The sequence below is a fragment of the Astatotilapia calliptera genome, chromosome 10 (assembly GCF_964374335.1).
Source record: "Astatotilapia calliptera chromosome 10, fAstCal68.1, whole genome shotgun sequence".
In the NCBI taxonomy this organism is placed as follows: domain Eukaryota; kingdom Metazoa; phylum Chordata; class Actinopteri; order Cichliformes; family Cichlidae; genus Astatotilapia; species Astatotilapia calliptera.
The window spans coordinates 10,485,475-10,508,861 of record NC_137431.1 but is presented as its reverse complement, the minus strand read 5'-3'; the positions used below and the strand labels follow the sequence as shown (position 1 = coordinate 10,508,861).

The 23,387-nt window shown below is 38.9% G+C and overlaps 1 protein-coding gene across 3 annotated transcripts in view; it reads right to left on the bottom strand.

Moving 5' to 3' along the window:
• Positions 1-22,777, bottom strand: part of kcnip1b (Kv channel interacting protein 1 b) — a 29,273-nt gene extending 6,496 nt beyond the window's left edge. Inside the window, exons 1-9 of one of the 3 annotated variants that reach the window (XM_080307020.1) lie at positions 22,525-22,777; positions 21,898-22,123; positions 3,037-3,161; positions 1,823-1,892; positions 1,670-1,740; positions 1,470-1,577; positions 1,276-1,380; positions 756-818; positions 2-646 (exon numbers count right to left, since the gene is read on the bottom strand). In XM_080307020.1, the coding sequence (XP_080163146.1) occupies positions 641-646; positions 756-818; positions 1,276-1,380; positions 1,470-1,577; positions 1,670-1,740; positions 1,823-1,892; positions 3,037-3,161; positions 21,898-21,985 (636 nt within the window). In that variant the 5' untranslated portion in view covers positions 21,986-22,123; positions 22,525-22,777 and the 3' untranslated portion in view covers positions 2-640. Of the gene's footprint in view, position 1; positions 647-755; positions 819-1,275; positions 1,381-1,469; positions 1,578-1,669; positions 1,741-1,822; positions 1,893-3,036; positions 3,162-10,044; positions 10,421-21,897; positions 22,124-22,524 lie in introns of those variants that run through there. The other 2 variants (XM_026182429.2, XM_026182430.2) reach the window with 2 other exon arrangements.
• Between the last annotated feature and the right edge of the window lie 610 nt (positions 22,778-23,387).

Genomic DNA, 23,387 nt, shown 5'->3' with positions numbered 1-23,387 from the left:
GAGAAATAAGACAAATGGTGTATGGAATTATTTTGAATACCTGTGTCTGTGAAATGAAATCATCTGATGGATTGTGGTTTTTCTTATGCTTGACTTTTGACATAAAAAAATTTAAGTACTGGTGAAATTATGTAGGCCTATTTACACTTTACACTATTTACACTATTAACACTGCATGTATTCAGGCTAATATACACCACTGAGTCCTTCTCTAAAAAAGGGCCAGATTTAACAATGTCTGTGAATCTGGATTAAAAAAAAGTGTTTAAAGTTTTTATAACATGTATAGTGCCATCTTGCACCAGTACATAACATGATGTCAGTGCGTTAGTTGGTTGCTGCTGATCGCTAATATAATTTAATGTAAGTCTAACTACTAAAAGAACCAATAACTCAATAGAAAACAAAGAAACAAAATCTAAAAAGCAATCTAAAAGAGTCACTTTAGTTTTATGTTTAAATAACAGAGGATATACTGTTCACATTCACTCTTTCAAACAGTAAGTGGCTTTTAATTGTTAGCTAGCTGCAATGAAATGGGAAAATCCACCTGTTAGCCGTAATGTTAGCGTTCGTAGACCACTTTATGAATGAGGACTGTGTGGAGGAGAGGCTGTTTGAGTCAGGTGTAGTGGTGGTTTCACGACTAGAATAACAAGCTTAAGTAAGAAACTAGTTGCTTTTTTATGCATATTATATTTTAATTCTTTAAAATATAATTCATTTGACAAAAACACATGAAGAAGAATACTGACCTCTTGGCAGGCTACAATGAACTCCTCCAAAGTCACCACGCCATCTTTGTTCTTATCCATTTTCTGTAGAGAAAAAGTTATTTTTATTTTGTTGATTCTGTTCTGGTGGCATTGCCTTGCATCCTAACCCTAATGAAACAATCTAATAATGACTACAAAGCTGCTATAAACCAACAAAGGTTTCTTGGGAAGTTACGGGGTTATGACAAGAGACATTAAAAGTCTGCTTTCCTTTCATAATGTGTAAACACTAGGGTTTATAAACCTTACGAGACTGAAAAATGTAGTTAAGTTGAAAGTGTGAAAAAAACTCCATAAAGGGAGTTGATCCAATTTAAACAAATAGTATGGCTTGTTGTCTGTAATTTTGTAGTAATCTGTAAATCTGTAAATTTTATTGTCAATTCTTACTGTCATTTAATGGTCGGGCATTGCACAGCAATAAGCATTTCACCAAACATCATACTGTGTATGGTTGTGTGTGTGACAAATAAAATTTGAATTTGAATTTGAAATGAACCTGAAAAAAGGCATCCACATGCTGCTGTGGAACGTCTCCCTTCAGTGCAGGGTAGGTGTACTTGCCCATCATGTCATATATGGCCCTCACAATCTCAGTCATTTCCTGCAAGAACAGGAGATTCATGTCATGCTTAGACAAAGATTTGAGATAACAAATAATATCCAGTTAAAACTGTAACAACACAGTCTCACCTCTCTGTTTATGTATCCATCTCTGTTGATGTCATACAGGTGAAACGTCCACTCCAGCTTTTCCCTTAGTGTTCCCCTCAGCAGAATAGATAGTCCCATTACAAAATCCTGTCCAAAATAGATCAGGGAAGTGGGAAAGCATAAATTAAAAAAAGAGCAGAAAATTAAAGAAATAACTAACATTTTGTCCATTTTTGTACCTTAAACTTTATGGAACCATTGTTTGCAGTGTCAAAAGCGTTGAACAGATAATGCGCATACATGCTTGCATCTGTAACACACATGGAAGAAAAGTGTAAAAAAAAGAAAAGCTTCATAGTGCAATAAAAAAGATTAAAAACTGTGTACTTGACCTCCATGAGGAAAGAACTGTGCATAAATGTGTTTAAAAGTCTCCTCATTCACAACTCCACTTGGACATTCCTGTGGAAGAAATGAGACTCTACAGTTATTCTACTCAATGAAAATTTGGTTGTCTGATGATGTGATGCACACATATACTATATTGCCAAAAGTATTCACTTGTCTGCCTTCACATGCATATGTACATAACTGACATCTCATTTTTAATCCATGGCATTTAATATTATGTAGCAATAGCAACTTAAACTCTTCTGGAAGGGTTTTCAACAAGACTTAGGAGTGTGTTTATGGGAAGGTTTGACCATTCTTTCCAGAAGTGCAATTGTGAGGTCAGACACTGATGTTGGATGAGGAGGCCTGGCTTGAATTCTTTGCTCTAATTCATCCCAAAGGTGTTCTGGCAGGTTGAGATTAGGCTGAGATACAGACCAGTCAAGTTCTTCTACAACAAACTTGCTCAGTCTTGTCTTTATGGACTTTGCTTTGCGCACTGGTGCGCAGTCATGTTGAAACAGAAAAGGTCATCCCCAAACTGTTCCCACAACACTGAGTTTCTTTCACTGAAACAAAAAGGATGAGCCCCACTCCTGAAACCCCCTCCCCCGCAAACTTTACACCTGGCACAATGCAGTCAGACAAGTACTGCTCTCCTGGCAACCGCCAAACCCAGTATTATCCATTGGATTGGAGAAGCACGATTTCTCAGTCCAAAGAACATGAAGCGCTTTGTGTGCTTTACTTGAGCAAAGGCCACATGAAGCACATGTGCAGTTGATTCCACAGAAAATTAGCGACCTCTGCTCAATATGCACCTCAGTCTTGCTGACCCCACTCTCTAATTTTATGCGGCTTACCACTTAATGAGTTGCTGTCATTCCCAATCTCTTCCATTTTGTCATAGTACCACTAGCAGTTAACTGTGAAATATTTAGTAGTGAGGAAATTTCACAACTGGACATTTTGCACAGTACCAGAGCTCCTGAGAGCAACTCATTCTTTCACAAATATTTTTAGAAGCCGTCTGCATGCCTATGTGCTTGATGCTATACACCTGTGGCCATGGAAGTGATTGAAACACTTCAATGCCTCAGTGATTTAGAGAGGTGTAACAATACTTAGAATGGAATAGAACAGAGTTTTGGCAATATAGTGCATTTTAGTATGACTGCATTTTTTAAAATAACAATATCTGGTGTGTGCTTACATTTTTAAAACCACGATAGAGGATCTGCAGTTCCTGCTTGGTGAAGTTTGTTTGGGCTTCGAGTTGCTCAAGTCCTTCTGGTCTGTGGCACACCATCGTCATCTCAAGCTCATCATCTGTTTTATCTACAGGGAAGGGTAAGAGAGAGGCAGTTTAAAAAAAGAAGATGTATGTGAGCCTCAACATTTACACGCTGTCTGTTTAACAGTATGTCCCACTCAGGATTTAGAAATATGATGGCTTTTAAATACAGGAAAGAGATGACTCAGCGAAGCTTGAAAATGTTAAGTCTGCAACGAATGTTGTGGGATCAAAGAGAATAAAAAAGTGCTTCTCGGAGTGAAGCAGAAGAAAAATAAGGGAGGATGAGGGAAAAAGAGAACAAAGGAAGGATTTGTGGAGAACTTCATCTACTTGACAAATTAGGTTTCCCCTTAGGAGCTGAAGCATTTTATTAATGGCAACATGGTGCTCAGTGCCCAGTCCTGTGGAGATGGATGGTGGTTAATGATCTGAAGAGATGCTGCTGTGGGCAAGTGTTTGTCACTGTGACTATCTCATGCTACAGGGCAGCGGCTTTACAAACATGGACAAATATCCAGAAGAAAACTCCCAGTGGCTGTTGTGGGCCCCGGTGAAGAAAAATCTGAAGTCCGACGCTTTGTGTGAGGTATAGAGATGGCCTATTTACAAAGGGTGGTCTGTGGCTTGAAATGCATTGTTGAGACTGCAGGTATTATTAGATGATATGTCCTTGAATGAATTGTTTTGACACAAAAGTGTGGACAAAGCACACTATCAATTCCCAGAATTTCTCAATCACCTATGTTATTAACTTGAAAAACACACACGTGAGAACAAATAAGCTTCCTAATGGATTCAGACTCAGTTCAGATGATTAGACACGAAGAAAAGGAGATTAACATGACTACATTGTTCTTCTTCTTTTTTTTGGATGGTAGTGATGACTCATTCATTTCAGCCCATTCATGAGTGGTGTCAGGATTAATCCTCAACAATGAAACTGTATCAAGTAGCATACATCATTATGCCAGAGGCCATTGTGATTTAAATTTTAAACAGGAAACAGGAGAAGAGGCACAGCTATAGAACTGCCTGCAGCCACATTCTCGGTCGTAACAGGTGCAATCTTCATTTAAGTCCCACCTACACCAGGGGGGAAAGCAATTACCGGCTCTTCATTGACTTTTGAGTGGGAGAGACGATCCTTGTCAATTCTGTCTGCTAGTGAAAAATAGAAAACTTACTTAAACGTTCTGTGTGAAATGGACTGCAGACTGATTACAGAACCCAGAATAGGTTTTTATGAATTTCTAAACTGAAAAACTGTGACTTTAAGGAGAAATAAACTTCTAGGAAAATCCCGTGACTAGGAAATGTAGTGAAACTGTGGGATCCTAACAGTCATATACGGAATATGTCAAATAAGTCGATAATGCCAAAATTCCAGCTTATGTCCATACCATAAGCTAAGCAGGGTCAGGCCTGGTTAGTAGTTGGATATGCAATGTGTTAGTTAGTGCTGTTGCCTCATAGGAAAAAGGTTCTGGTTCAAATCCACCATTTAGCCAGGGCCTTTCTGTGTGCTGATTGCATTTTATCCCTTTGTTTGTCTGGGTTCTCTCTGGCTTCTCCCACAATCCAAAGACATCCAGTTAGTGGGGTCAGGTTAATTGGTGCTTCTAAATTTCCCATAGGTGTTAGTGAGAATATTGTCTTTCTGTCTGTGTTAGTTCGGTGACAGACTGAGAACCTGACCATGGTGCACCCTGCCTTTTGCCCTTGGATGGCTAGGATAGGCTCCAAGCTCCCTCACAACCCTGAATTAAATAAATGAAAAGATGGATGGATGTCAGTTTTAGTCCACTACATTTCTGCAAAATGAGGTAACAAACTTTCAGAACGCTGTAACATTACTATGCATGTAAGTGCTTTAGCTAACAACAGTGGCTTGCTACTGTTGTTAGCTAAAAGTTTTTATTTAGTTTTTATCTTTTTTATTCTCTAGTGTCAGAAAGGAGAATTATTCATGGTATTTTCATTGGTAGAGGAAGATTGAAAAGCTGTTGGCCAATCAGTGTGCACTTTCACAGTGAGATCCCACCCTTGCTTGTCACTTCCAGTTTCAAACAACATGATGGTGAGACCAAAAATGCTCATCTCAAGGCTTAAAAATGGATGTCTCCGAAGGTACACCCATCTGCTACGCTGTTTAGTATTTCTAATAGATAGCTAACATTAATTTTATAATAGCTATGTAGATACAAGGTGCTAAAAAAGTCCTAGATTAACAAGCTAAATCTAACATTTTAGTCAGCTAGTTGCACTTGTATGGGCAAGCCAGAGGGCGATGGCACGATATGGCAGCCTCGCTTCTGTCAGTCTTCCCCAGGGCAGCTGTGGCTACAACTGTAGCTGCCTCCACCAGTGTATGAATGTGAGAGTGAATGAATAGTGGTATTGTAAAGCGCTTTGGGTGCCTTGAAAAGCGCTATATAAATCCAATCCATTATTATTATTATTATTATTGTATAAGCATGCCAGCTTTCTTTTTATTATTGTGATGCTAACTTTATTCTCCTGTATTTTCTCCTTTGTTTCATTTATTAAAAACATGCACTAAAGGTTTAAATACTGCTTACATCTGGACAGGATGGTTGACACAGCTATAAAAACCGTTAGGGAGTAGTCATTTCAATGAGATTTTCCACATGCTTGGGAAACTATAGCAATAAAATGTTCACTAGAGACACACATGTTGCCTCTTACCCCAATCTGCCACTTTTACATGGCCTATTTGTCAGTGGTGAGATAGCATGGTGTCCATTACCATGCAAACATATAATGCGTTACTTTCTCTCAATCTCCCTTCCATCTTCCCCTGAGCTCCAGTTCCAACCCACTGACTCATGTTGTCATGGAGATAGATAGCCATAATAAATGTGAGCAGTGGTGGTATACTGGATCAACCATTTTTTAAAGGTGTCAAACACAATTTGTACATATATTTTCCCTGTGACTAAAAGTCTCTCGGTTACATGAAAACAGAAAGACAAAGGTGCTGTTAAGACTCCACCTATGTGGACTAATCTTTCCTGTGGGCTGATTTCTCTTTCCTGTTAATGTGACAGTGTGATTAGAAACAGATGAAATGGAATGAGGGTGATGAAAAGGCAGAGGTGTTGATTAGAGAAAGCTGAGACAGGACTGGGAGGAGAGGAAGGAAGAGGTGGCAGAGCGTGAAGAAAAACAAGAGACAAGAAGGAGAACAGCAAAGGGCAAAATGGGAAAACACAGAATAACACCGAGAAGAAACGAGAGCTGAACTGGGCTCAGAAGCACAGTCAGCAAAAGAATATGTTGCCTGAGGGTTTCAAAAACCTGTTGAATATATCATATCATATAACAGAATTATTTGATCGCAGAGTAAGACTCAGACAAAGAAATGCTGCAGACTTTTGCAGTGAGTCTTGTTATAAATGGTGCAACAACTGCTCTGCATGTGATCACTTATTAGCATGTAATGGAAGAAGGTGGGAGACGCTGAAATGGTGCTGATAATTGAAAGTGCGTGTACATGCTTTCTTACGCAGTCAGTGGCAAACACTGCAGCACTAATGAAAATGAAGGTCATGTAGAAGTCTATGGGAAAATTACTCTTGGTTTTCCTTATAAATTTATGGTCTTAATCACTAGTTTCAAGTCATAGTTGAATCTAACATTATCTATCACATCATCTTGTAAAGTATGTCCTATAGGCTGATGTTATATTTTGATTAGGAAGTTACTACCATATGAGTGTGCAGTGTCCATCAGATCTGCCTCCTTCTCATCACATCTGGTTTTGGAAACACCAAGATCAAGGCAGACACTTTTTACAGTTCTGCATGCTTTGACTTTGGCATGATCTTGCTTTCTTCTTCCCTTTTTTCTTCTTTCGTCCTCTTAACTTCACGGAAGCAGCCGACTGCCCAAACAGCTAGCCTTGTTCCAAATATAATCATCCTACCAGTTTATCTAAAGCCTGCTACTTATGAGATTATATCTGGTTTCTTTAATCCAGCAGCCTTCTGGTGTCTGTAGCCATGAGGACAAAAGTTGAAGAAGTCACTGAGCCGGGTCAAAATCATAGTCCCCTACGTGATTCCTCACAAAACCCACAGCAGGCTGTTTGGTTTTGCTTTGTACAAAAGCTGACTGGGCTTTGGAAGTGCTGAATGCTGCAGGAAGAGTGAGGAGAACTGTTTCCCCTACCGTATTGTGTGGACAAGCCCCCCCAATCCTAAGAACACATTTTGACCTGAATGTTTTTCTTGATTTGCGACAGCAATCTCTCTGCGTGTTTCAAAGTTTTGTTGAAAGTTTATACAGGACCTTTTTCAAGACAAACCAGGTATAGCACAGATTGGCTATACTGGTCAAATATATACCAGTTATATTAGGGCATTAGAGAGATAAAAACAACAAGCCCTCTTCCTCTTAAAATAAGTTATATGATTTTGTGTATATACACTGAACAAAAATATAAACGCAACACTTTTGTTTTTGCTCCCATTCCCCATGGGATGGACGTAGAGACCTAAAATTCATTCCCGATACACAATATAACCATCCCTCCCAAACAGTGGTCACAAATCAGTCCAAATGTGTGGTAGTGGGCACATCTGCTATATTGAGATAATCCATCCCACCTCACAGGTGTGCCACATCAGGATGCTCTTCTGACATCATGAGTAGTGCACAGGTGTACCTCAGACTGCCCACAACAAAAGGCCACCCTGGAATGTGCAGTTTTGTCTCACAGCAAAATGCCACAGATGCCACAAGCAATGAGGGAGCGTGCAATTGGCATGCTGACAGCAGGAATGTCAACCAGATCTGTCGCCCGTGCATTGAATGTTCATTTCTCAACCATAAGCCGTCTTCACAGGCGTTTCAGAGAATATGGCAGCACATCCAACCGGCCTCACAACCGCAGACCTCGTGTAACCACACCAGCCCAGGACCTCCACATCCAGCAGGTTCACCTCCAAGATCGTCTGAGACCAGCCACCCAGACAGCTGCTGGAACAATTGGTTTGCACAACCAAACAATTTCTGCACAAACTGTCAGAAACCGTCTCAGGGACGCTCAACTGCATGCCCGTCGTCCTCATCGGGGTCTTGACCTGACTCCAGCTCGTCGCCGTAACAGACTTGTGTGGGCAAATGCTCACATTCGATGGCGTCTGGCACGTTGGAGAGGTGTGCGCTTCACGTATGAATCATGGTTCACATTGTTCAGGGCAGATGGCAGCTGAGAATGTCCCAGTTCTTGCATGGCCAGCATACTCACCGGACATGTCACCCATTGAGCATGTTCGGGATGTGCTTGACCGGCGTATACGACAGCGTGTACCAGTTCCCACGAATATCCAACAACCTCGCACAGCCATTGAAGTGGAGTGGACCAACATTCCACAGGCCACAATTGACAATCTGATAGACTCCATGCGACGATGTGTTGCACTGCATGAGGCAAATGGTGGTCACACCAGATACTGACCGGTTCTGGGTCCCCAGACCCCCAATAGCGCAAAAAACTGCACATTCCAGGGTGGCCTTTTGTTGTGGGCAGTCTGAGGTACACCTGTGCACTACTCATGATGTCAGATCAGCATCCTGATGTGGCACACCTGTGAGGTGGGATGGATTATCTCAATATAGCAGATGTGTCCACTACCACACATTTGGACTGATTTGTGACCACTGTTTGGGAGGGATGGTTTTATTGTGTATCTGGAATGAATTTTAGGTCTCTACGTCCATCCCATGGGGAATGGGAGCAGTAACAAAAGTGTTGCGTTTATATTTTTGTTCAGTGTATATATATATATAGCATTTATGCATACTCAGTGATGAGTAGTATTGCTAGAACAAGCTATATTTTGTATCCTACTTGTAGCTTACCTCTGAGTCTCATTTCTTGTGTGGCTGTGGTCCCTGTTTATCCCCTACAGGATCAGACTTTATCTGTCCTATCTTACATACCTCCTCACAGCTGGCACCACAACGCATTTTTTAACAGACCACTTACTTCGAGCTAAAAACAATCCCTAGATGACCTGCTTTGCTGAAAGGTCATTTAAAGGCTCTTATCAAAACACAGACAAGCGGTTTCATCCTATCTGCATTTAAAGCATTACCCTCATACCGTGGGGCATTTCATCAATGTCTTTTTAAAAAGTCATTATTTTGCTGCCTTTTCATGGTTCTAATCTCGATCTCCCGCTGCCATAAATTCATCATTCAACCTGGTGGAGTATGCGCTCACACTCTCCCTTTATGCCCCTACAACCCAGTCTCCATGACAACAGGCTTTTCAAGCATAAGGCCAGGGAGAGGTATGATATGTGAGCTGCGTGTTAATTCAAATGCCCAAAACCTCGCTCTGTTTCTGTTTCACTCACTCACTGGCGCGTTCGATGGGCATGCACCAAACACACACAGGCATAATTACAGAGACAGAGCAGTGATTTTGCTCTGTTATTTTCAAGGACATCTTTCTTCCATCCTGTTGTCTCTAAATCATTATCTCCGCACAAGTGCTGTACCTCGTCACTGAACGTGAGTAAGAGATGCTTCACCCTCCACAATACTGCTGCCACTTCTAGAAGTAAACATTGTAGATTTCTGTTTGAGAAAACAGAATCAGCACTACTGGCTTTTCATTAAACCTATGTAACATTTCCACGATTCATTATCCACTTTTTTTCCCCCTTTAACTTCATAGTTCAATTAATTAAATCACTTGGCAAAAACAGGGTGAAAGCATAAAGTCTCTTTGCATTGGATAAGCAAAGAAAATAACTAAAACAAAGACATATCATGATTGGCAGCTGGTGTACAAACACTACGATCTTAGTGTTACTGTCAGTTTGGTCTAGCTTTCTGTTGCTCTTTTTGTCTCGTCTCCATCTCTTCTCTTTGTGACTAACATCGACGTACCTCTAGATGGTCTCCGCTGTTTGGTTTGCATGGTCAAAGTGCCCACCACTGCACCCATGTTGTCACTGTGGAAGCCAGGCCGGCCAAAACAACCCAGAGAGTAATAGTCCCTCTATTTACTTCACGATTTTGTCAGCCTGTCGTCCCGTCGCTGCCTCCCTCCACGGCTCTGTACCTTACAGGATTTTTTTTTTTGCCCCTGTCAAGTCCTTTCACTGGGTCCAGATCTGTCACGGGGGGACGCTTCTCCTCTTTGAGCTGACTCTCTTGAATTTCTGATCCCTGTCTCCAAAGACACACACACACACTCACACGCACAAGCTGCTCCTGCCTCTTTGCGCCACTCCCTCTGTTCTGTGCCTCACTCTACTCATCTGTCAGCCTTTACCCCCCCACTCTTTCGAGCTCCCTGCCTCCTCATGCCCTTGTGGTATTGTAGAGTGGTGTAGTCACTAATAACGCTTACTGACATGTGAAGTGTGTGCATTTAAAGCACACACGTGTATTTTCTCAACCCAGTGGTTACTACTCCAAATGAGCAATTTGCTCCCTGAAGTGTGTACCATAATGAGGATGTAGCTATATGTAAGACTGCCCACTTGGGATGGCATTTGTGCATGCCTATGTTAACTCACCACAGGATAAAGGAGCACATCTTTTTCTCTATCTAGAAAGAATTAAAGTTAATTGTGAGATTTTGAAGAAATATTTTTAGAAAAAAAAACAAATCAAATGTGCTACAAACAAGAACATTTGTATTAAACGGTGCCAACGAATCTTCACAGAGTGGACTGCGTGTAACGTGGGATGGAAAGCTGTGGGGGTGAGTGATGCTTGTTTTCCTTCAAACTCAGAAAATAAAGCAGGGTTGCTGGATTGCAGCACAAACAACACAAGCAACAAAAAATAGCTAATCAGTAAAGCGTAAAATTTAGATTTCACTGTGGATTTCTGCAGGAGAATTCAAATGGTCTAAGTTTATGGAAGCTACTTGAAGGGCAGTTAGCTCAGTCTTTGTAAGCTGCTTGTAAAAACATTGAGATACACACAGAAAAAATGTGAATGATATTGCATCCAATCAAATATTCTACTGGCGGCCGACCAAAAAATGTATTGCCTTTGTCTCGCTCCTTGTTTGTGTATGTGTGTGTCTGTGTTTGTGCACGCGAGGTTCAGAAAACCCTCTCACACTTTAAAAAATTCATTGAGGGCCATTTTTTCAGTGCTGTTTCAGCTTTCTTGTTTCTTGAAAGTTGACGTCTATATGTTCTGTTCTGAGTATTAAAAACAAGATCCATGAGCAAAAATGATAATAATGATGATCAAATCCACACTGTATGGGAGTACAGATTATTTTTTACAACCTAACTCTGGAGCCTGACCCTAGATCAGCTGTGCAGTTCAGTTTCTTTGTGTGGGTAGTGCTGAGAAAAAGAACTTAACATGGACTAAATAATTAAACATGAAGTCATGCATAATTCTAAAATAATTTAAACTTCTCTCAACTTAGATATTATCTGAAGTTAGATGGATGTAGCCGCTGGATCTGAAAAGTGAAGCAAATTTAAGGATTTTTTCTTAAGGTTAGAAAAGGTCAACTATTTTGGCTCCAAAAATAAGTCTGATTGCATGCCGGTCAATGAGAAAACGACCCTACTGCTTACTTTACAACCCCAGTAACCAGGTTAGTAGCCCCAGCTTTTAGAGAATCCACAGTGATGTATGTTTTGTAAACTGTGATCTAATTTTGAGTAAAATAGATGATCATCATTGTATAGTCAATAAGATAAGTGACTGTATAGTGAATGGGGGTTATCAAGATCTACTGCTTACTTGATGTCTGAAATCAATAAAGCCAAGATGGTGAGAGCTGAGCGAGGGGCATTCTGCAAAACATTAAGGACCATCATGTTTTATATCAAGTGTCTGTCCTAAATTTTTCTTGTATCCCAGTTTCATCCATTCAAATATAGTCCCTCTGTATAGTGACTTTCATGTAATGATTTCTCTGCCTTCTTCAATGCAGTAGTATTTATTTTTCCTTCTTGGATAATTCAGGAAGCATAAAGAATTCGTAAACTGTGTCACAGATGTTTCTAACTCGTTTATAATCTTCACCAAAAATAACCTGCTTGACATACAGACAGTCACACTCACACACTTGCGATGGGAAATTAAGTATTCCGATTACTAAATAACCCGGTGTAATCCTTGTGACAGATGTTTGCCATCTGGAACAGTCTTAGTGCACCATATCACCCTGCACTATGACAGACATTCAAGGACGCTGCATTGCAGTCTGGCTTCATAATCTCTTCAAAATCTTTTCTCTAATTCACATACAACCCCTTCTACAAACAGTGGGAAGGACACACTTGGACCTTGTACACTAATCAGCCATTATTTATGATTTTATCAGTCATGTTGTTTTCCATTGCTACTTTGGTTAGTGTTTTTTTTTAAATAAAAATATGAGATGAGAGAGGTGTTATCTTTGGTTCTGAAACACAGCTGACACAACTGTTTGCTCTTTCTTGCATAGTCAGTATGCCCTGAGCAAAGCAAGAGGCACATTTGTGCACTGCCTATACTGTGTGTTTAGATTTAGTTGCTCCTGGTTCCAGTAAAAAAATCCCTTTATGCTTTTGGAAAATTACACGATTCCCTTACGAAAAACCCAACATACAGGCAGCAAAACCAAGAGATAAGTATACACACCCCTGCATCTGGTCTCTAAGATTGGAATAGAGTCCAGCCTGACATCCAGAACTAACCTGGGCATTGAGTTGCATCCCACTATATCTAGCCAGTACTTCTCAACTGCAAGAGCTCAAGCTCCTAACTCTACGGTGAGGTAATATTCCATGCCCCAACAACCACTTTCAACAGCTGGGGTTTGACCTGCCAGGGGCTCTGCCCTTGACCGCCACACAGCATACACACATTGCAGCCCAACATGGGCCAGTCCTCTTGTGGATTCATCAGATATCAGACATGCTGTAGGGATTTGGTGCATTGTGTGCTCGGTGGCTGGTTAAAATAACACATTCACAAGAAATCCTGTAATTTGAATGCAAATAATGATAGTGCACATGAAAGACTGTTCTTTTCACTGCCACATGTCCTTTTATTTCCCAAAGTGTTTCATTGCTCCATCTGCTTTTGGTATTCTGTATGAATGCATGCTCATGCACGCATTAAAGGCAGCTCATCGTTATCATTAAACTCCTCTTACTACTTCCTCTAACAGTTATTTCAACCTGCAATTGCCATGTAAATCAAGTGAACCAAATGATGATTGGACAGGAATCACTTTCCCTCCAGTGGGCTGAGACAGCAGTTTCAGACCTCATGTGGCTTTCTAGTCTGACTATGCAAGAACTTGCATCTTTAAATTATGTCGTCTCGTCTTCTTTCTTTAACCTGACATTCAGTTGTGTCCTTTTTAGAGCTACTACTGAGATGGGAATTATTACACAACAGCTTTTGAAGCTAGTATAGCAGCTTTCTGGAAAAAATGGGGACATTCCTGGAGTTTGTGGTGCTTTTCACTGTCAAGTAAATTTGTGTATATTAATTACTTTTGTTTCTTATGAAATACAAAATCAAATAAACTAAACATAAATGGGTAATATATATTTTACTGTTAATACAACTACATACTACTTATTATTAATGCCATTATTAATATAATAAGCTGAATTACAATGATTCTTTAGGATTCCATAAGGAACGTTTTAATAGAATAATCTCAGGAAGCCATCTCATATGATTTCAAAGTAAGTATGTTTATTTTTTTATATATGATAATACAAATGTTTAAAAGGAGATAGTTTTAAAATTAAATCCTATCTTCAAAATGTACGACTCTTATGAAAATTAAGAATTAGAAATGCATTTGTTGTAAAGTAAAATTAAATGGATGGATGGACCTGTACACCTGCAGTACCTTCATGGCCCACCAGATGCCATCAGCTTACACCTTGGGAATCACTGATTTAATGCGTCATATAAAGATTAATTGGATGGTATCATTTTCAAGGTTTGACTGATGATTAAAGCTTGTTTTTATTGTAATAACTATTTATTAATATAAGAATACAAATTTAAGCTTTAACTTTTAAAGATTTAAGAAAAACTAAGCCTGAAGACTGTGTCTTATTAGAAAGCTGTGGCTCAACCTTTGTGTGTATCTGTGACAATATGATGCTAATTGTAATCCAAACACTGAGACTGGAGTCACTTATCTGTAATGAATGCTATATAACAAATCTCAGTAACATTTGAAAATTGTTAACAAATTCACAGTATGGTGAATAAAATGTTAAGCATCTAGATTTAAGTGTCATTGTTTGTTGTCAGATGTGATAACAAAGATCAGATTGGAAATAATAAACTAAAATACATGATACAATTATTATTGATGAAGACTATTTATCATATGTACTAAATTTGAAAGCGTTTTTATTAATTGTGGTTATTATTATGCATTCACCATTAATGAAGCTGCTTTGGCTTTCATCACATCTTTTTGATTTACCTGTATTTGATGACTTTTGAATCTTTAGGCGAATACCCACAGCTCCCCTTTTTGCCACTTTGAAATGTGTATTAAGTTATCTGTGAGTGCAAAATGATGCTTTATTTCAGGAGGCTAGATAATAATAATAATAATAATACTAAAAAAAACCCCCGAAAATGCATCAAGCATCTTGAAAACAGACTGTCACAAATTTAGTGTGAATGTTCTTACAAAGTGTTTTTAACCCTGCAAGACAAAACCCATCAAAAATAGCCAGAAAATTCAGATTTTTTGGAACTGAGATGTTTAATAACCCCATAACAAAATCCACAAAAATCATTTTGCTATATCATGTTGTGTGAAATTATTATATATTTATTATATATTTTTTATATCACATTTGATACATTGGAGATTTTTGGCACCTTTTTGTTAACAACAATGTTAATTTTAGACAAAAAAAGAATTTTGTCCATAACGTTTTGAATTTATGGCAAGTATTGATCATGATACAAAGTGCATTAGAGGGTTAGGTTTTCTCAGCAGAGAACTCTAACACATGAGCTCAAGTTTCTAATGCTGTGGAGTTACTTGTTAAACGACAGATGGCAGCAGAGCGTAACAGTTCCTGATGCAAGCAGCAGCTCATGTCACCATTCAAAACAAGTTTTGCTCCCGATTTAATGCATCACATGCAAAAATCCTCAGGGAACTACTAAATATGAACATGAAAGAGGAATTCCACAGAAATGTGGCTGAGCAAACATAACCATACTGTTCGCTGGATCGAATAGCCATCTAACCATAGGAGATTCTGCATATAAATACCAAGTAGTAAAACAACGTGGCTGGACAGGAGTAATGGTACACACCCACGGAGGAGGAAAGAGCAAGAGATAAAAATAAATCTAGAAGAAGACGGTTACATAAAAGTATGTAGTGAGGTGATGTAAAAAATTAAAAGCAGAGACACACACTGTCAGCTCCAATCCACTGATTCTACAGTCACAAAAAAAGGGAAAGAATCAGAGGAGAAAGATTTTTTTTTTTTAAGGAAGATGGTTGTAAAACCGGAGCTTAATGCCAGATAACTCTTATGCGGGTTTTGAACAAAATAGATGCTACGTTAGAAGAGCTTGAGCCATAGATTTGAATCTAACTCTGCAGTGTGTGGTGACAGAACCACTGCTGCAAGGTTATGCTCTTAGAGGACACATGTGACTTGTAATAGTGAGAGACAGGTGCAGCATGAGGTCGGGTAGGAAAGGTTTCTGTCTTTACCTGCACTCTTCGTGTTTTCAGGACCTGGGTCTACACAAAAGACAGTATAAATCTATTGTGTTTGTTGAACCATGCATTTTTTATGTGCTTCCCCAGATGTGTCTCGTTTCCCGTATCTAAACAAAGATGATTGTCAGTTTGCATGATTGCATGATGTGAACTAAATTTTAAAAGTAGATGTTGAAGTTGTGATAAAGATAATCTTTACCTCATGAGTTTGAATATAATGGCAAATTTAATTTTATGGGTATAGTTTTCTAGGTCCATAGTAAGCTGTGGCTATAGTAAACTATAAACTCTGTAGTTTATTGTGTGAGTGTTGGCAAACAATTACAACAACAGACCTCATTGAAAACATGCTTACAGGGAAGAAGCTGCTTGCAAATGATCCATCCATCCTTCCATCTATCCATCCATTTCAGCTCCTACCTAGGGCCGTGGAATGGGTGGAGTCTATTCCATCTTTAAAAAAAAGACATGCAACCACAAACCCACCTACAGCCTACATCTACACGCTAACTGAATTTCAGGAAACGTGATAGAGATGGATCATGAGCAAAGGATGGAAGTTTTAATTCTTCCAAGCAATCTAAAGGTGATTGTTTCGTAGGTACAAAACTTTGCTTGTTTACAAAAACAGCAGGGACATTTCAGCAACAATGCCACAATTTTTATCTCGAAATAGAGGATATATATTTTCATGCAAATTGATGGGGTAGTGTTGAATCTATTTTTTTTACCATTCAGATCTGGGAGTGGTCTTGTGGTATTTAAGAAATGATATTGTTTTAATTGTGAAATTCTTTTAAATACATTCAACGTTAAAAACACAGACATTTTTTTCCTAAAGCTAAACTGTATGTCTGCTGTTGTGGTTAAACAACACATCAAAAAAAAGTTTGAAATAGTATTTGTTAAAAGTTGTCCTTAATAAAATTAAATCTGTGTGCTGTTCCAGTTTCCTTGTCAGTCATTCTGTCAGAGTCCCGTCAGTTCAAAAAGAGGTTTTTCTTTACTTTGTCAGGTAATGCACAGCATCAGATTTCCCATTAGGTTTGACATTCAGATTCCCTGGATGTTGCACTACAACATCAGTACGTCACAGCAAAATATATATAACTCACTCAAAATATACCTCACAAGTCCCTCCCTTTGTCTGAGGCCTTTTAGCTGGTTTCTCACGTGCTGTAAAATTCGAAAAAAGTTGCCTCTAGCTGAATGTTTGAGGCTGCACTCTGCCATCTTGCTTTTAAAATGTGCTGTGAGAGGTCACTGTCTCTTTTTATAACAACAGGGAGGACAGCCATTTTTAAATGTGCACTAACATGAATGCAAGGTCAGAGCAACTGTCAAAACACTGAAGCTACTAGTGCTACTCCTTTGTATCTTTACATGGAAACTATTTTTTTTTATTTTACAAGGAAAGCACTATGTAAAGAGCATAAAGTACAATGTAATGTTAGAAACAGGAATAACAGTAAGTCAGCTGCAGCCCCGAGGCATATCATAACTACTGTATCCTCACTTGGTTTGCAATGTTTAAAGGTCTGAGGATGAATATGCATGCTGCTGAACTTAATAAGACTTAAGGCATAAGACTAAAGATAAGACAGTTCATTTTTGTCTATAGTGTATGCAAGGAAAAATGCAAAAAACAACATAGAATATAGCTGTTAAAATAGCTCTAAATAGCTTGCTTGTGTGTTAATGTTTATGAGAACATATGTGCATGTTTTCATGTCTTCATCCGTGCATACTTTAGCATGCGGTCTTCCTCTGCCGCAATCTGGAAGCAAGTGCTTGTGAAATCTGATTATAATTAAACTGTGCAGAGGAAGGGCTCAAAGCTAAACAAGACATTGTTACTTCATGCTGTAACCGCACATTACAAGATCAACCCCCTCCATGTAAGCACCAAAATCAAATTAATACCTATGATGTTTAAAACTTTGAATAATGTTTGTTATCATTCCTCCTGTGACCCTGAATTGGATACGTGGAAGAAATATTATGTTTGCCTGTGTTTTTGCATGGATGGATAGTTGTGCCTGTTCATCTTGAGCTATGGCAATGAGAAACTAACATTGTATAAATGTAAAAATTCCAAAGGTTTAAAACCCCCACTGTGGCATAAAATCATAGATTTATTAAATCCCCGTTTAGACCACTTAAATGTATTTTGACCAGTGGCTCTTAATTAACTCTGTGACATTTAATTATGAAGCTAAATGAAGACTCGGCCCTTATGCTGCCCAATGCGCACGCATCTTAACTTTAAGTCAGTAAAGGTCAGCGAAGCACAATAGAACATTTTGGACAGAAGCAACAAATGTCCAGATGCACAGTATCAAGCAAGTGGATGCTCAACATAATTTACATTACATTTGATCAGTTATGCATCCTTTAAGAATGCAAAGAAAAATATAACTAACGTCTACAAATAATGAGAGAACCAGATATCATCTTGATAACCAAGTCTGCTATAAACTGTAATCCTTCGTTCCTTTGGTAAAGGATTAGCTCCTAACCATAAAAAAGTAGGTTTGGGATTGTTTCAGTCAAATAGCTACGTTATGCGATTGTGTTGCATGACCTAGATAGTCAGCCTACTCACTGCCATGAGTTGGTTGGATAATTTTTAGAATAGCTCAGCGGCTGACTAAAACACCAGTTTATATCACATAGGTTCATGCTACAAAGGATTTACATACTATTTTTCTCATTGCAGATGAAAAAACACTGGACAAACACTGCACATGTAACAGAGTAAGTAAGATTTTGGTTAGTTCATTATTATAAACCTAAGCCTGGCTGGATTCCTGCTTAATTCAATGAAAAACATTGAGCTTGTTGCTCCTGTAAATGCATATTTGCATTTGTAACACAAGCTGTGGGAAATGTGTCAACAGATTCATCCTTCATTATGCATGATAGTAGCTGTTTATGTGTAAAAACGTACAATTCAGGCATCATGCTGTCATTGTCAGTTTGTTGACAGTATCTGATGTGTTTCTCAGTTTGCAAGTTTCTTTCTTTGCCCTGTGAAAAATCAATTTCTCAGAGTGCTTATGGCTGCAAATAATTTAGAGGTAGATAGTAAGAGTATCCAAATGCTTCTAGATGGAAAAGTAAAGAAGTGGTAAAAATACATAAATTTGGAATTTGTGGCCCACAGCGAGTGTTAAAATGAAGCGCTGCCTGCACCTGCACAAATATTTTATGCTCCATACATGTGCGTAGGGTGAATTTTAAATTTATATCAGACCACAGGTTCTTCTGAAAGTGAGAGCAGTACTGTGTTTGTGTGTGTTTTTTTAGTCGTGACATACTCGCAGCTGCACTCTGACATCGTGACTCAGCGTTTGATTTTTGCAGCTTAGGTGAAAAGTAACTTTTTAACTATAACTGAGAAAGGGGCAGAAAAAGCAAACAAGCACTAAAGCATGATGAATAGAAGAAGTTTAGAGTACACCACAGCCTCAGCCTGTGAGCTATGTGCAGATGAGAGTTAAATGACCTCATCATTTAACTCAAAGCCACTCAAAGCATGCATGTCATACAAGAAGGAGAATTTCCTGGCGTTTGTTTTACTTGTGTTTTTCTGCACATGTGAGTCTCTATAGCAAAGCTTACTAGATGTAGATGAAAATTAAAAGTATACAGATATGTCCAAATGAAATATTGACATATCTGAAATATCTTATTAGCTAAAGATAAGTCACATAATTTATGGAAGGTCAATTTTTTTTTGTAGGTGGTCCTCAATAATAACCAAAAATGTAATCATTTTTGGTTATTATCTCAAAATTTTGGGTTTGCAATCTCAAAATTTCAACTTTTTCCCTCAAATTCAAAAGGTTGATATACCTAACCCAACACCAACTGTTAACACATGTAGTACTGTACTGACGTTTATGCTTCAGCACAGTAAGCTAACACAGTAAAAAACAGCATTTTTATGCAACCTATAAGAAACGCTAAATTAGTATCATTCAGGTTTTTTTGCAAGACACTTTACAAAAATGTAATTTAGCAACACATCATACATAGATCAAAGATTGAAGAATGATTTAAAAACAATGAAGAAATATATGACATGTAGGGCTTGAATGTGTAAGTTACATTTCTAGTGTATCAGTTCCCATGTTCCAGACAGTTACATAAAGCTGTGTGAATAAATAGCAACATTCAAAATGTTTGCATTATTTCCTTAACTTGGTTTGGTTTATCTGCTTTTACAGCTTTTATGCTTAGGTCATATTAATGCAGAAATTTAAACACAAAAAAAGTACAAGGGATTCATAAACTCTTTCCTGCAACTGTAGCAACTGTAATTTTTAAAGACACGATGACAGAACATGTGCCTCTTGCTTAATAGACCACACAATGGCTCAATCGTGGAATTCAAATTAAATCTATGTCAGAAAAACAATCCTATTACAGTCTTAATATGAACTTTCAGCGGAATGAATGATGGGATCATAATTTGACAGATTTCTGCTGCTAGGCTTGGACTAACAGGCACCCCTTTCTTTTCCTGTTTTTCACTCGGTGTGGATTTATGCCATCATTGCATTTCAATTCTGTGTTTTCTCTCCACCGCATTTTCTCTTTGTACCTTTCTACAAGTATCTCTGGCTTCTTGGCTGTAAGTTTTGGATCTGCAGCTACTAGCCTCACCGACCTGCCCAGTATTGATTGCTTGTTGTTTCTCACTGCTCTTCTTTTCTCCTATAGGCCTTCTTATTCCAACACTTGAGCCTACAACCACTTTCACATACGCACTGCAGGCCTGAACCTTGTTAGGACTATGGCACCACATTTGGGTAGGTATTTGGCTATGCAGTGTGAAAGATTTAGGAAACCTGTGGTTGTATGCAACAAAACAAAACAAAACAAAACAAAACAAACCCCCCCACCAGGCTTAGCCAAATGGCTCAAACATCGCTTTTGCAGATTCTACGGGAAAGAATTGCAGACTTTCAGCTACATGCTGTAGCTGTTTTCTGTCACCAGGGGACAGTGTCACAAATAACTGATCTGTGGGCTACACACAGCGTCATCCGAGTTGTGCTGTCTCCTGAGCAGTCTATTCGGGCGGCTTCTTCACAACCCACACAAAGTATTTCCAGTAGTACGAAGCGAGCTATTTCCTGTTGTGTTTTGCATGTGGCTACTGAATTATGTTTCGTAGGTACGCTATAACCATAATCCTTTCTGAAACCCTGCACTATAACCTACAGCATAACCTACTCTGTAAGCTGATGTGTCCCTCCTCAGGAATGTTGCGACATATTGCATCGACTACACCTGCAATGTGATCTGTACTGTCACTTTGTCCCGCTCATTTCTGGATAATTCTTCTTCTGCCACCATTTTTGAAATAGACTGGAGCGAATGGATCAACACCATCGTCAGCTGATGTTTTGGTGGTGAAATTGCAGTGCAAATGGGGCTCACCGTGGCAACAGTATCTGTCGCTTTCATAAGCTATGTTAAAGGCTCTACGTTAAGTTTAACACAGACGTATAAATTATGCTTGAGAAAGGTAGAGGCAGTGGCAGATGGGTAGGCTTTCTTCAATATATCTTTAGGAATCTTTGAGCTTCTTTAATTAAAGCAAAACTGAGTGCTATTAGAAGGCAGCTGAAATCTGTCACTGATATAAAGTACAACAAACAGGATATCAGAAAACAGGGACACTTACTAGCAAATTATTTTAGATCAACTGCAGGAAGACAACATTAAGCTGATCAAAGCATTGCTTTGTAGGGGGCGAGAGAGAGAGTGGTGGTGGAAAATGTCCAACATCCATCCACTTTTTGCCAAGTGCTTGGTGACAGGGAATACTCATTTTTCTATATCAAGTAAAGTTTGGCCTAACTGTTCAAAGGCAATAATAAACTATCTTGTGATGTGTTGCCACATAAAGAAAAAGGAACTGAACTGAATTCACATGCATACACAGGAGTACCCATAAGACCTCACTGTATCTAAGTTAGCTAACACTCAAGAGGCTCAGAATACGTGAGTGCATCAGTACAAAGTACCTTTTGTGAGGGTTCCTGAGACCAATCTCTGCAGGGACTGGATTAATTTGAGCACCCCCTGTCTGCAGCGGCTGGTACAGCCAGCCATCCTGAGGTAGATGCAGTGGCAGATGGGTAGACTTTCTTCAATGTATCTCAAGGAATGTTTGAACTTAATGTTTCCCGTGATTGTTATCACAAAAACGAATCTGCTTCATGTGACATCATGAGGTCCTTCAAGCAGCTCCTTGTGAAGAAAAGGGATACGATTAAGCCTTTGCTCCACAGCTTATGTGCAAGACAATTTTACTTACAATATGCTTCCAAGCTGTCACACATTAGTACCTAAAGCACTCAGGCGTGTTCCACTCTCTCATTCAGAAAGGCATGCAGAAACACTCAAAAGAAAAACATACAAATATACACAAGCAGTACCCAAACAACTAGAAAATGTTCAACATTTCCTGTTCTCTGGCTTCAGACCTTTACGTTAAACTTTTTAAAAAGCAAAGTTGCTTTTCACAGACCAAAATAAGTGAGAAGATAAATAATTAAAAGGACTCTAAAAGTAGAACACAAAGCGCTTCGCCCCCCTGGAAGTTCTGTCGGTCCAAGAAAGAGCAGAAAACCTCATGCAGTGCTTCTTACCTCCTCTGTCAGTTTGTCTCATCACTTCTTTTCTTGTCCTCCACTTTCCTTTACCTTCTGTCCTGTTAGTTGTTCTGACTGTTGTCCCCTTGTATAATATTTTGGTGTAAGGTTTCCCTCTAAACTGCAGTGGGAACCCTGCGGCTGTGATCTGTCGAGGAGCTCTGCTCTGGTGCTCTCAGCAGATCTGTACTGCAGAGAGCGCCAGCAGCCACCACTATACCCACCCTGCCTCCTCGATGCTCCCTCCTCCTGTCTCACATTCTGCTCTTAGTCTGGTTGATGTGCTTTATCTTACCTTTTTCTTGATCCTGTATATTTGCACGATACACCAACTGGGCTGAATCAATCAAAAGAAACAAATAAAGGTTAAGCATGGTGGATTATAACTGGAGCACTAATTCAATGTATAAAAGGTTCCATACGGAGTTTCCAGATCCTCTCCATGTTGCAATAACAGAGCGCTTTATATTAAAGTGGGCACTCTTGGTCCTCTGCAGTTACACTCAGTGTATTAAAATGTAACCTTTTCCTAATAAAACATCAGGAATGTGTTTTAAAGCACACGTGTGCTTCATGAAGCCAAGACTTAAGCCTGGAATTTTAATTGTATGTGAAATACTATTATTTTGACCTTGCAAACAGCTGATTTATTTAATTCAGTTATTTGCATTGAGATTTTTGAATTATTAAAAAAGTGATGTTTTTTATTTAGCATAATAAAGTGTTTAAATATTATTATTATCATAAACCTTGTCGTACCCATTAAAGATTATTTTTTGGTGTAAACAGGTAGGAAGATGAGAAGATGATACTGTGCATTCGTGTGGTATAAGGTTTCCCAGAATGTATTCAATTAAATA